The sequence below is a fragment of the Ascidia mentula genome, chromosome 4 (genome assembly GCF_947561715.1).
Source record: "Ascidia mentula chromosome 4, kaAscMent1.1, whole genome shotgun sequence".
NCBI lineage: Eukaryota > Metazoa > Chordata > Ascidiacea > Phlebobranchia > Ascidiidae > Ascidia > Ascidia mentula.
In genome coordinates, this window is record NC_138569.1 from 16,920,168 (window position 1) to 16,932,620 (window position 12,453).

General features: G+C 38.7%; 2 protein-coding genes across 3 annotated transcripts; both read right to left on the reverse strand.

The window, feature by feature from the left end:
* Positions 1 to 1,672: 1,672 nt before the first annotated feature.
* On the reverse strand, positions 1,673 to 8,752 carry LOC145899369 (magnesium transporter NIPA2-like). Of its 2 annotated transcripts, XM_082988119.1 has the most exons (10): positions 8,616 to 8,752; positions 7,958 to 7,988; positions 7,196 to 7,304; positions 6,907 to 7,049; positions 6,767 to 6,823; positions 6,607 to 6,697; positions 6,121 to 6,281; positions 5,427 to 5,674; positions 4,400 to 4,556; positions 1,673 to 4,046 (listed from the first exon to the last, which is right to left on the reverse strand). In XM_082988119.1, the coding sequence occupies exons 2-10, from the start codon at positions 7,974 to 7,976 to the stop codon at positions 3,751 to 3,753; spliced, it is 1,281 nt and encodes a 426-aa protein (XP_082844245.1). In that variant the 5' UTR covers positions 7,977 to 7,988; positions 8,616 to 8,752; the 3' UTR covers positions 1,673 to 3,750. The 2 variants fall into 2 exon arrangements, with proteins under 2 accessions (XP_082844245.1, XP_082844246.1); XM_082988120.1 differs by lacking the exon at positions 7,958 to 7,988 and having other exon boundaries at positions 8,616 to 8,750.
* Positions 8,753 to 9,542: 790 nt separating this feature from the next.
* On the reverse strand, positions 9,543 to 12,312 carry LOC145899372 (uncharacterized). The gene is made up of 8 exons (XM_082988122.1): positions 12,192 to 12,312; positions 12,057 to 12,115; positions 11,830 to 11,992; positions 11,571 to 11,722; positions 10,705 to 10,861; positions 10,281 to 10,462; positions 9,953 to 10,142; positions 9,543 to 9,842 (listed from the first exon to the last, which is right to left on the reverse strand). Coding segments are annotated over exons 1-8 (1,125 nt in total). The 5' UTR covers positions 12,194 to 12,312; the 3' UTR covers positions 9,543 to 9,622.
* Between the last annotated feature and the right edge of the window lie 141 nt (positions 12,313 to 12,453).

Consider the following 12,453-nt stretch of genomic DNA (forward strand, 5'->3'; position numbering starts at 1 on the left):
CATAACAGAACTGATTATTCTCAAAGAAAATGGCTTACAGAGGTCTGATCGGAGTAAACGCTCTGATTGGTGTGTTTACAAACACAGCCGCCAGTTACCGGGATTACGTTTGTTGGCTGATAAACGTAGGCAGACATGTAGCACAGCTTGGGTTGTTACGTGCGCTGTTACCTAATTGAAGACCGCAATTATTCATGTAGGAATAATTGATTTAACTGATGCACATAATCGTCGCCTGAGATAAGCAGGCAAATCTTGATTTTCTCATAATACCAGCTGCTGCTTACTGTACCACATTCACGAAAAGTAAAATGCTTGTATATTGAAACAGAAAGTTTGAAATTATATATACATCGGCAGGTTGCGTAAAAAACAATACAATTACGTATCAGAGGACCTACGTCACAGCCAACAGTTTTGTGTTACGCATTTTCTATACGTTAAAATCGCCGAAGGCATTTTGCCCGGAGCTTGTCTGAACGGTGTTGTACACGGGTTTATTCATAGCCACGACAATTATAGCAAGCACAGAAAGGAGGGCATACTGTTTTATGCTATGTTTTTTTCTGTATTTAATGCTCGACTTTCGCTAGTACGCCCAACGATATATGACGGCAATCTTCTTGCTTAAAACTCCTTAATTTTATCCTTTTAAATGATAAATATCTGCTCTACTGTATAGATAGATATCTGAACTCCAAATAAAACTCATATTATCTTGTATCATCAAGGGAAACAAATAACGGCACGCTTTTCGCTTCAAAGACTACGTCGAGATGTTCCTTGTCTGGCACAATTGCCATCTGATGCTTCTACCCTCGCTCAAAGCGAAGGGCGACTGACAACGCTGCCCTTGCTCACACAACGCACTGGTGAAACATGATTTTAGTTGAGTCATCGCACAAACAAAAATCGCTTTCCGGCGACAAATTATGTTCGTTGGACGTCACAAGACGAGTAGGCGTAAAACAGATTAAAACATGGGCCGATTTGGCCCTGTTAAGACGTGGCTAAACAGTGCAAACAAAACAAACGTTTTCGCGCAGTAAGCGCTAATTAAAAAGAACAATTGTTGCCAGCAGGGCCCGAGTCCCATGTTGCCAGCAGGGCCCGAGTCTCTTCAGACGATGCCCTTGAAATGATTAGCCCAAGTTATTAATTACGTCACTGTACCTTCTTACCTAAACAAAAACTCGTCAGTTGTTTTCTTAACCGTTGGTTAAGGCAGTGTTTCTTAACTGGGTGCTGTTCTTCCCGTGTGAATGAAATATATGCATGGGTAAATGAAAAATTTATTTGTTGTTAAATACTTTGTGTCCACATTGTAATATAGCTATCACCGGACTGGCAATCACACCGTTCATTTAGCTGTGATTTGTCCTTATATTTTAACATTCTTTCTTGAATATCTTTGCCAACTTCATTGGGATGACATTAACCAAAAAAGGTTGAGAAGCACTGTGGGTTAAAACGATACTGAGCTTTCAACCGCTTGTGCCAAGAATAAGGAGTTTTGATTTTCAATTACATTTAAAATCAGATTTTGGTCGTTAGTAAAAGGGTTTCAAGAACGTTGAACCTAGCTAGCAGCTAAAACTTCGATGGACTGCTTTTAAATCACCTGTAGATGACGAACCTTTGATGTTTTACAAATGCATTTCTCTGGGTCGTTTATTTACTTGTAAAAACGCGTGGACAAGCTAGGACACAGCGACGACAGCACACAATACTATTGTATATCGTTTCAACACAAAGCCACGATCGTCACGAACAAACTTGACGTTGGTACATCTCGCCAAAGTGGTATATACAACAAAAAATATCAAACAAACACAAAATAATGTGTGCCTATAATAATGGTTCACGCCATAAAAATTCCGATTTGTGCAAAACGCAAAGAAGCGTTCACGTGACAAAGACAAATGCGTATTTGAGGGTGATTTGTTTTCTTCCAACAAATCATAAAAAATTCAACCTTCTTTGTGGATAGTATGTGAACGTTGTGGTAGGCCAACTAAAACGTGTCAACTTGTTGAAAGAGCACCCAATTATTTTGAAGATTGTTCTCTTTCATTACCGCGTGACGTTCCGCCGTAATTTAAATACACAACGCAGCGCACTCATACGCACACAGACGTCACTCACAACGTCCACAACAATTGCATAGAAACGACAGTTCTCATGCGTTCAGGCCGAAAGCCGGGAATCATCCGAACATATCTGTTGGATACATTATTAGAAGGGCCGGGACGTGAATAAAGGGGGCCTCGTATCACTATACGTTGGTTTATGTTTGTTATACGTGGGTTTAGTGCGGGGTTTTTAGGGCGTTTTGTTACTTTAGCGGTTGCAGAAAAATTTCGCAACAATTCGGAGTCATTATCCGCGGCTTATTGGCCTTTGCATGAGGTCGGGTCGTTATTGGGCAAAAACGTGTCCAATCCGCCTCCAAATTTGTCCAGTAAAGCAAAACAAGGAAAGAAAAATTGTCACCATTTTCAACCACAATCAAAGAGAACTTCATAAGCGCGAAAGGCTGCGGGCATGCAGATGAGAGAATAATTATTTGGTCATAGTTTATGCCATGAATAGGACAAGTGATAGTTGCATGACTTATTAATACGGCTTCCGGCATGGAGCGACTCAATGTTGTATCGGCCGTGACTCAAACCATTCTGCAGTTTTTGCACCAAACACATTGTGTCGGGTGTTTTCCAAGATGGGACGTTTGCAAAGTTTACCCCAAAACAAATTAAGTTAATTTCGTTTCATGATGCCACAGCAGTGGGATTTTCCATTACCGAGAAATCCGTTGTCTGTTTTTTTTTTGCGCTATACAATAGAAAACACATTACTTGGGCAGCCACCGAACAATCTCTGGTTGTTCAAAGCGAAATATAGTTTGTGCATAATTCTACTGGGACTCGCACTAGGGGGTTATGGAACATTCTTTCGTCAACATTTTAACGCAGCGCTACATATAACTATGAAATACAGTGAGGGATATGCAACGTGCGTGCAATGAACAGCAAATAAAACACCGCGCGACGGTTTTACACACATATACTGCAAGTTTATGGGAGAAACATGGAGTCAAGTATTTTGTTGAACATATTATAAGTTAAAACAATTCCACATGATAAAAGCATTTAAATGCTTGCGAATTGATCTCAAAAATACCTTCAATAATTTTTTTACTGAAGTCAACTGGTGAATAACAGTTTGAAACCGAACACGTCATAATCAGAAACAGACTGCAAGTTAAACTTGTAGAAAGGTTAGTGAAATGTGATACAAACAATTTCATCCTTGGGAAATTAATCAGGTTGACTCGTTTCACCTTGAACCTTACGAAAAAAGCAGTCAACAGCCAGTCCTGATTGCAAGAAGTGCAAGCAATTTGTTCACGTAGCAATATTGACCACACCGCATGATAGGTCATATGCATTTAAACACATTACTTGCGATTGAAAAACGACTTAAATGTGCACCGCACAAAGTATATGGGCGTGTTTCCTTCGTTTTTGTTTGGACCTGTATTCATATGCTGACAAATAAAAGGACTGACGTAGAATTTTGAACAAGTCAAGGCTATAACAGAAACGCGGTTTGAAAACGCGGTTTTTCGAAGCCGCTAATGGCTCAAAACATTGTACCATTACATACCTGCAATAAAACGTACAAAATGATGCTCTCGTATATACGAGGGTACCAAAGTTCACGAAACCAACGCGAAAATAAAAGCCAAGCTTATCTGTGTATACGTCCGTTGGGAGGTTGCTGGTCGATTGGCTTTTTACTAAAAAGGATCGTGCTGTTGTCGTCATCTTCAGAGTAAATACCCTGTTCCACGTTGTCAAGCAATTCCATGCGTTCCTCTTTGCGCTGGCTACGAAATGGGGAGTATTGTACAGAAGTGTTTCCGCCATCTTCTTGTGGCATCGTCGCGCCACCGTTTTTCGAGAACTTCGGTAGGTCGGCAAGCGAAAAGTTTACATTCTTGAACGCGTGAAGCAAAAAGATCCCGACTATAATCGTGCCGAAACCTGTTAATGGAAAACGGTTGAAACGGTTTGTTTGATAACGTTAGGGCATGGGTTTAACTTCGTGTCACTGTCGGAAAATCACCATCACGAACTGTCCTGGCATTTAACAATGTTGCGTCATTTCTTTTACTCGGTAACTAACTCACTAATGCCCACGTGCGGAAATGTAAATACCAGAGATTTTCCGCCACGAATTAACAAAATGCGAGGCGGGAATAAAGGAGAAGAATGCAACTAAAAACGTGCTTTGAAAGTAGGACGTATATTAACTGAGTAATCAGGACCACAATAGCCCACGATTGCCGGTAAAAAAAATTTAAATTGTAAGCGCTGGAACAATTTGTTGTGCATACCTGCCAACATCCCGATGACCGACTTGGCATCCATGGCGTTCCACTCTTTGAAGAGGATTGCTGAGCACGTGAGGACGGTGGTCGTGAAGAGAACGTAATAAACTGGAGTCACCATGGACGTGTTGAATATATCGAGCGCCTTGTTGAGGTAATTCACCTTCATACGAAACAGAGCGTTAATAGCAGGGCTTTATGAAGGAATCGCTGAGGCGTGACTAGTTGTTTAGGAACAACAGGTTGCTACGGCATGCTGTCATTGTCACCAGACTGGCAACGATAACGATAACGACACTCTTGATATGAATTTAGCAAGAGGGATTTTGACCTTTGTCGTTAAGTATATTGACCGTGCCGTTTGGGTATCGTGGATAGCTTCACGCTTTTAAGTTAGGCCTTTAAACGCTTTAGTAACACACACAAATGCCCATAAGCCAAGAAGTAATACAAGGGTACAATTGAATTACCCGGAACTACGACGCGAGCATTATCACTTTCGGTCATGGAGACTTTACTTCCTAATGCTTGTATAGATTGACGAATGCGTCCAGTGCGTTTGTCTATAACATTTCTATACCAGGCGCGCGCAGCAGTGCGCGACGCAGAGGGGCGTTGTTCCTCGCTCGGTCAATATGACGAAATGCGCATAAAAAGGAGAAAACCGAATGACTTTCGCCACCACACGCCCTAACTACAGTCGCTTACGTCATCACAGTCGTAAGTAAATTGGAATGTGAATGAGCGGACGACGTAAAAATGCGATTTCGCAAGTGAATTGTGGTTGGTCCTAACAGCACAAAACTAATAAAGAACTCATTTGGCCGAACACTATAACACCATACAACCCTGGATGCGTTATTTAGTATTGTCCATGGTATACATCTTGCGCAACGTTTTTGTACAAATGAAACATATTATATGCCAACTTGCTGTCTTTCTCTTACATGGAGAGTAGGAAAAAGGCATGGTTGTATTATCATGGATCATGGAAACAAAATATTTTTTTATAGAAAGCTATAAATAGTCGTACCTGTGTAGAAACAGAGGCCACCAGACCGATGATGAGGACATAGGTTAGTGGGTTGGTCCATATTACACCACCGGCCGCCCACTCTTTGACTGCAAGGCCCACACCTTTTACACAGGAAACGGAAAAGGAACCCAGTAGGGAGCAGATGCTGATGTACACCATCACATTGGCAGTCCCATAACGGGGAGCGACGCGGAATATTAGGAAGAGGGATACCGCCAACACGATAACGGCATAAGTAACAAAAACTGCCAAATTGAAACATTCTTTTAAGTTGTGTGTAAAAAGGTGACTAAGTGCAAAGCCATAAATGTTTATAGTACTAATATCACACATACAAAGTGCACAAAGTGCTTTGGGGCCCATCATTACTACATACTTATATGTAAGCACAAGATGTAAGTAATTGTTATCGTATGCTTGGAGCAACAAGGTATAAATATATGTAACCAATTAACCAATTTAGGCATGACATTATTCGGAAACAATGTGAAAGTGAAACCACCCTTGAATCACAAATTAATGAAACTGATAAGGTATATAGTAGGTACTTGTGTCTTACAAAAATCATGCTGCTCCTATAATTAGAAACTAACGTTTACATGGAAGCAGTGCAACATAGTGACTGTGATGTAAACACACATGCCAAACAAGGTTTAGCAATGATAAGTGAACACACACCACGTTGACTTACTGGGATCTTTTAGTTTTGAACCCATGTCGGCCAGGTTTTCTACTTCCTCCTTTTGTGGAGCATGAATAATTATCACTGTTGACCCAAGGATGGAAAGAATGCATCCAATTTTGCCGTGGAGATTCAAATATTCATCGAGGAAATAGGAAGCAAGGACCGCACTGTTGTTGAAACAAATACAAGGTGGAAATAAACCAAAAAGCTTTTGTTGCAAAGGGCACAATGTTTGTTCAGTATGTAAAGTATATTTGAACAGAACTAGCTGGACCAGTTTAACAATGTATGTATGTACATACATATTAAAACTCATACTTTATCAAAACAAAAAAAAAATAGACCAAAAGCACATACAAGCTTTACAAAACAAAGGAAACCTTGTGATATTATTCAAATCTATTCCAAAATATTGCTGTACTGGTGGCAGTGGTAAGGTGGATTACACAACATCAAAAATCACCTGACTATTGTTAATAATGACTCACTCACCTAACCAAAACACTTAAAGCGCCGAGTGGGGTAACCAGTGATGCTGGTGCGAATGCGTAAGCTAAGAAGTTGGCTCCTTCCCCAACACCCACTAAATTGAACAAAACAGCAATAAGTGTAATATAATTCTTGTGTTAATATTTAAACAAATAAGGCTTACTTGAAATAAGACCAGCCCACCACATCCATTCTTTCAGGTATGCATGACCGCCATCACCTGCATATGCACAAATTAATTTAGTGGTACAAAAATGGTTGTTTCCACAAAATATTTTACATAACAGTGGAAAGTTGTCATACCAGCCCTTGTAGTTCCCTTGGCTGCAAGACGAAGGAGACCTTTTTTTTTAAGAATAAAACTTCCGCCAATGAAAATGCTCGAACTTATAGCTAATCCCAAACCAATGTAAAAACCTCCATCTGTGTCGTCGGTTCCTGCAGTGCTGAAAAACAAATCTCAAGTTAAAATTGAAGCAAACTCTAGGAAAACTATAATTTTATTTGCGGGTTATGCCAAAACACAAATGTAAATAAATCATACATATTTAATTCTGAAAATATGGTAAGAGTGTCACCCAGATGAACTAACCCAGAAGAGTTGGCTGTGGTGTCTGCCATAGTAGTTTGGAGATTTAATGTGGTGGGGATACTTGTTGGTGGTATTATTGAGTGACCTGTTGTAATAAGGCCAGTTTCATCTAAGAAGAGCAAAATTGTATTGAACACATTTGTTGCAATGTGAAAAACAGAAACTTTTCTAGCACACATTTATCCACATGGTATTGCTTTGGTCAAGATGTAAAATAATGATTGATGCTATTGACTGTAGTTAATACAAAACCAAAATTTGAATATGATTTATAAGAAGCATGCGAAAGTATGATTAGCGGTGAAATAGCTTTACCTAACACATGTAACGACTTCAATAGCTACAAAAACAACCATGTAATATTGTTTAAACAAAAGATTATAAAATGCATATCTGTGAGGCAAGTGGAATGAATTTGTTTAGTTGAAAGAAAATGGTTTGATGGTGACAAAAGTATAAAAATACCACTATATTTATAGGTCTTCACCCACATATGAAAACTTTTACAAATTAATTTCACATAAATTTTCACTGAAGTTTTCACATAAAAACATCCATGTCATGTTTTAACATTAAAACAAAATGAACAAACATAATGTAGAACTAAGTGAAAAAAATTAATATGTATATATCATATATGTTGCAGTACGCAAACAAAACATTGCAAGCAAACAAAAAGGACAGACATGCTCATGACAAGCAATGATGCATTATGCCAGGCTATCATGCAATAAAGAGTCAACAGTGACCTGTGCAACACACCTGTTGAAACAGCATTCATGAATTTACTTTCCTGTGTAGAAACAATTGCAATTGTTCATTCAAGGTATATATTTACATAGTGTGTATGTTATATTCCTGAAAAGGAGCTGTTGTGTTTACAAAAGTGCTTACAGCATATGGTGTTAGCAACAATCAGTGCATGCAATCTAGTAAAATGGTATTGTAGTTCTAACTACATGTATATGAGTGTATATAACCTGTTGTCAAAATATAAACAATAGTTGAGGTAGTGCAATAAAAATCCAGCAAGTTTGATTCAAATGAAGTGTAACAGTATTGTCAATACAAATAACATTGTAACTTTAATTTTACATGTTTTCGAGGTACAAAGCATCTGAGCACCGTCATGATCAAATAAAGGAATTGAAAAACATAAAAACAGCCTTACCGAAATCACCATGTCACATAAAACATGCTTTGATTATATAAAATTACAAAAACCGAGGGTTTATGAACTACATTTTATCACGTTGTTGCTGTTTCTGTCTTTACAAACGTATCAATTGTTAGTTGGATTTTTTATCCTTTTGCAATTAACGGTTACCATAAAACACTTTGCGCAAATCTCAAAGTTTCCAATCTAGGTTTTATGTGTATATTTGATTTAGAAACAATTATTACTTGGTTTAACACATACCACTAGTGTTCATGACTCTATAAAAACGTTTCCGTGAATTCCCAACTCAAGTAGATGGCTTTGAGTATAAGAAAAGAGACTAAATACTTGCTTGAAAATATCACACAGAAAAAACTAAATTACTATTCTATACCTACACAAAAAAAATGCCTTTGGTTGGAAATATTTACATTTTTTAAATTCACTTGATTGCATTTAATGTAAGATTTTAACAAACCCCCTTTTTTTAAGAATAACAAAGCCTTATCATTTTTCTGTAATTAGGACTCAATGTATCTGTTAACCTGTTACCTGTTGTTGTTTTAAACCGAGAAACTGAACTGAAATCACGAGTAGTTTGAAGTCTAAACTTCTTGAGGATGAACAAGTAAAATGGATGATTGAAAATAATATCCATTGATTTAATTGATCTGACTTTTAAGTATTATCTTATCAACAGTACTAAACTGCAGTTGAGCCCATAAAATATACTTTTTGCACTTTACTTCAACTTATACTTCAATAAAAATAATTTTAGGTGTTTTTCAACGAAAGTTACTTCGCCTCATCCATTATTTTGAAACATTTCTCCAGAGCAAGCAGTAGCTGATATTACGTCATTGGCAACCACAAAGTCGCTGCGTCATTTAGTCCACGATAATCACTGCTATGAGAAACAATAGTTGAGACAAAATACGTATCAAATAACAAACTGGAGATACGGAAGTATGAAAAAGATTATAGAGAAGCAACGCTGAAGAATCTCCAGTAAATCGCTCAGAGGCGGTAGTTGCTGAAATGTCAAAATGTAATCTTAACTAAACTGCTTTGAAAGAAAGCTTGCAAGAACTAAAATCTCACATAAATGGAAAATTTGACGTAGCTCCTTGTGTTTTGCTGACCTGAACCATTAGCGACGAATAAAGTTTTTCATATGTAATTGTTTGTATTTATTGTTAAATGTGTATATTCGTCATGAGATAATACAGAATACAAGCATGTCGTGGGATATATGCATTTCGTGACTATTACACACAGTAGCGTGTCTTCTTCGGCGAACAGCAGAAAACATTTCTTTTGATCAAGCAAACACCATTGCTGTCACTCCATTGACCACAACCCGAATTGTTATCCCCCCATATGGTGGCTCCATAGTGTTGATTGTGAGTGAAGCAAACCCGTCCTGCCTTACGATTCACATCGTTACCAATTTCGATCCAATCGTGTACTCCCTGTGGGTTGGAGTCTCTATGAAATAAACAGAACGGTCAATCATCCAAATGACTCGATGTCATAACAAGCTAAAACACTTTTAAATAATTGAGCTATTAGAACATTTCACAGGAGATTTTCCTTACAGAATTGGTGCCCAATTATCGCCCTGCACTACTCCTGTCAGCAATGGGATTCCATTAGGGCATATTTCTTGTGAAGTGCACAAATCCCTATTTGGTATAGCTTTACAGAATCTGCGCGCTGACTCCCAAGTCATCGTAGGTTCAAGCAAAAAGTGGTAAATGTTGTACGAATATGGTCTTGGTTCTGTAGCTGGAAAGCAATTCATATGATGTTTCAGTTAGACAATGACGTGAAATTTAATGTGGAAAATCACGTGGAAGTTCCAACGGTAAAAACATTTTTAAAAGAAAAACGTAGCAACAAATCAAATACAGGCAGCACATTTACCGGGATCACTGCTTCCACAGCACAACACATAACCCTTGTGTGGGCAAGGAGTTTGTGCGTTGCCCCAAGGAGGACATTGGCCAGTTTTGACTCCCCAGGTTGGTGCACCGTATCTTGCAATGTGCTTATAACAAGTTCTTCCATTGTCGTCGCCTATCTCTACCCAATCGTTGTACTGGTTCCTGCATAGCAACGGTAAAATCATGATTAGCACAACAATAAATATTTATTAAAAGGTTACAGACCAGGTCTGATAAAACTTTGGGTCATGAGCACGACCCCATTTGGGTTTTAAAGATTATTTTCGCATTCATCACCATTTTTTTCACAACAAACATTCTCATATCACCAGCTTATGGCGGGAATTGCAAAAAGTTGCTCAAAATTAAACAAATGTATATTTAATTATAACAAGTTTTTGTACTTGACGGGAGCCCAGTGGTCCCCAGGAATAACGTTGACTGCCTCCAGTTGATTATTTGGACAAATCTCATCATGCTTGCAAAGGTCCTGTCCACGCTCCAAGCAATAGGAACGTGCCGAGTCGTAAGTAAGATAGGCTCCATCCAATTCAACCCCGGCTGTGTAAGAATTTAATAGGTTTATTGGTAAATGTTTGAATATAGTTGTTCAAACAAATGTCGCAAAAAGAAAGTAGTAAAAAGAAAGACGTTGTTTGGGGAATTTTACAACTGGAAACCACGATGTGGACAAAAACTTGACCAAGAAATAAAGGTTACTGTTGTGTAAAATTCCGCTTTTGTCGAATTGGAGCCTAATTGCGGAAAATTCTCAGGAATACTTCCGCAAAGGGGGGTGCGATCAAGGGAATTTCGACAAAAATAGCTCATCGGGATTTTACAAAAAATAGAAAACTTTCCAATCGCTTGTAACGCTGCAAACACAACAAGATGATGGTTTGCAGCAACCTACGTTGCAAACGACTCCGTTGCGCAATGTGCGTCAATGCAAAACTCGAATGAATCTGCGTTACTTGTGCATGTTGTTGTACCTTGTATAACGGGATAAAACAACAAAATAGCGATGCGATAAACATCGATTTTCAAAAAAGCAACTATTAAATATAGGGCAGCAAAATTCTAAAACTATTGAAAAAACATTTACCCGATTTATCTTTGATACATGGGCAAATCAGCCCGAAAACCATGATGAATTACTAGAAAACATAAAGCAACAACAGCACATATAAGCTCGAATTTTAAAACTGAAACCATCAAGAAACATTTAGTGAAAGCCCCGTTAAATTGTCGCAGCGTGAAGAGGACTTACCACAACAAAGAACATTTTTCTTGTACGGACACGGCAAAGAGCTTCCTGCACAAGGTCCAGGGGTGACGCCCCAAGTCGGGGGCCCATAGTGCTCGATGTGTTTGTAGCACAACCTGTTGCTTCCCACTTGGGTCCAGTCATTAAACTGATCTCTGCAATGACACAAAAGTGATCAAAATAAGTAAAGTCCACTATACATGTAAATACTCTTGAAAACTGCACTGAATATCGCAGCATCCTACATAACATTCAAGCATACCCGATTGGAACCCAGTTATCACCGGTCAAAACGCCGATAACTGGTGGGTTGTTGTTGGCGCATATTTCCGCGTGTGTGCACAACCTCATGGCCTGCTTGTCGCAGTAATCGGCGGCCGACTCATAAGTAATGGCGAGCCCGTCTATGAGCCCATGATGAACCTCTGAAACATCAAGATTTACATTTAGTATTGAATTATTGTGTTCTGCTTTTTGCATTCTACTTACTCAGGGCCGCACTCACACGGAACACAGCAATGAGCACAAAAAGAGAAATCCTGTAAAACCTAAACACACATTTGCATTAGTTTTCTGTGGACTTAAAATATCAGGGTATAATTTAATTCAACAAAATGTACTTACATTGTCTTGTTGTGGTATGCCGTATTCGCTTCTTGGTATTTCTTGCAGATTGACAAAACTGTGTTTAAGACTTGCCCAATATATAGTGTTCCTGCCTTTCTTGTTTGTGTTGCAATAAACTTGCCACAAGTGTCGCATTGTTCTGTTGCGCAAGCATAAGTATACCTTGACTTGCCTCACTTGCCTCGACTTGCCGAGATTGATTGCCAATACGTCGTTAATGGATTGCTATTGCACAAGAGTGCGAAAATTCGAAAGTTCA

Bases quoted from the DNA above. Each gene is read 5' to 3' on its own strand.
- LOC145899369 (XM_082988119.1), bottom strand. The intron at 7,050-7,195 runs GTTAGTTCATCT...TTTGTTTTTCAG, and splicing joins ACCACAGCCAACTCTTCTGG to CACTGCAGGAACCGACGACA. The intron at 4,557-5,426 runs GTACGACTATTT...TTTCGTATGAAG, and splicing joins TGGCCTCTGTTTCTACACAG to GTGAATTACCTCAACAAGGC.
- LOC145899372 (XM_082988122.1), bottom strand. The intron at 11,723-11,829 runs GTATGCTTGAAT...GTGTCATTGCAG, and splicing joins GATAACTGGGTTCCAATCGG to AGATCAGTTTAATGACTGGA. The intron at 10,463-10,704 runs GTACAAAAACTT...GTTGCTATGCAG, and splicing joins GACCACTGGGCTCCCGTCAA to GAACCAGTACAACGATTGGG.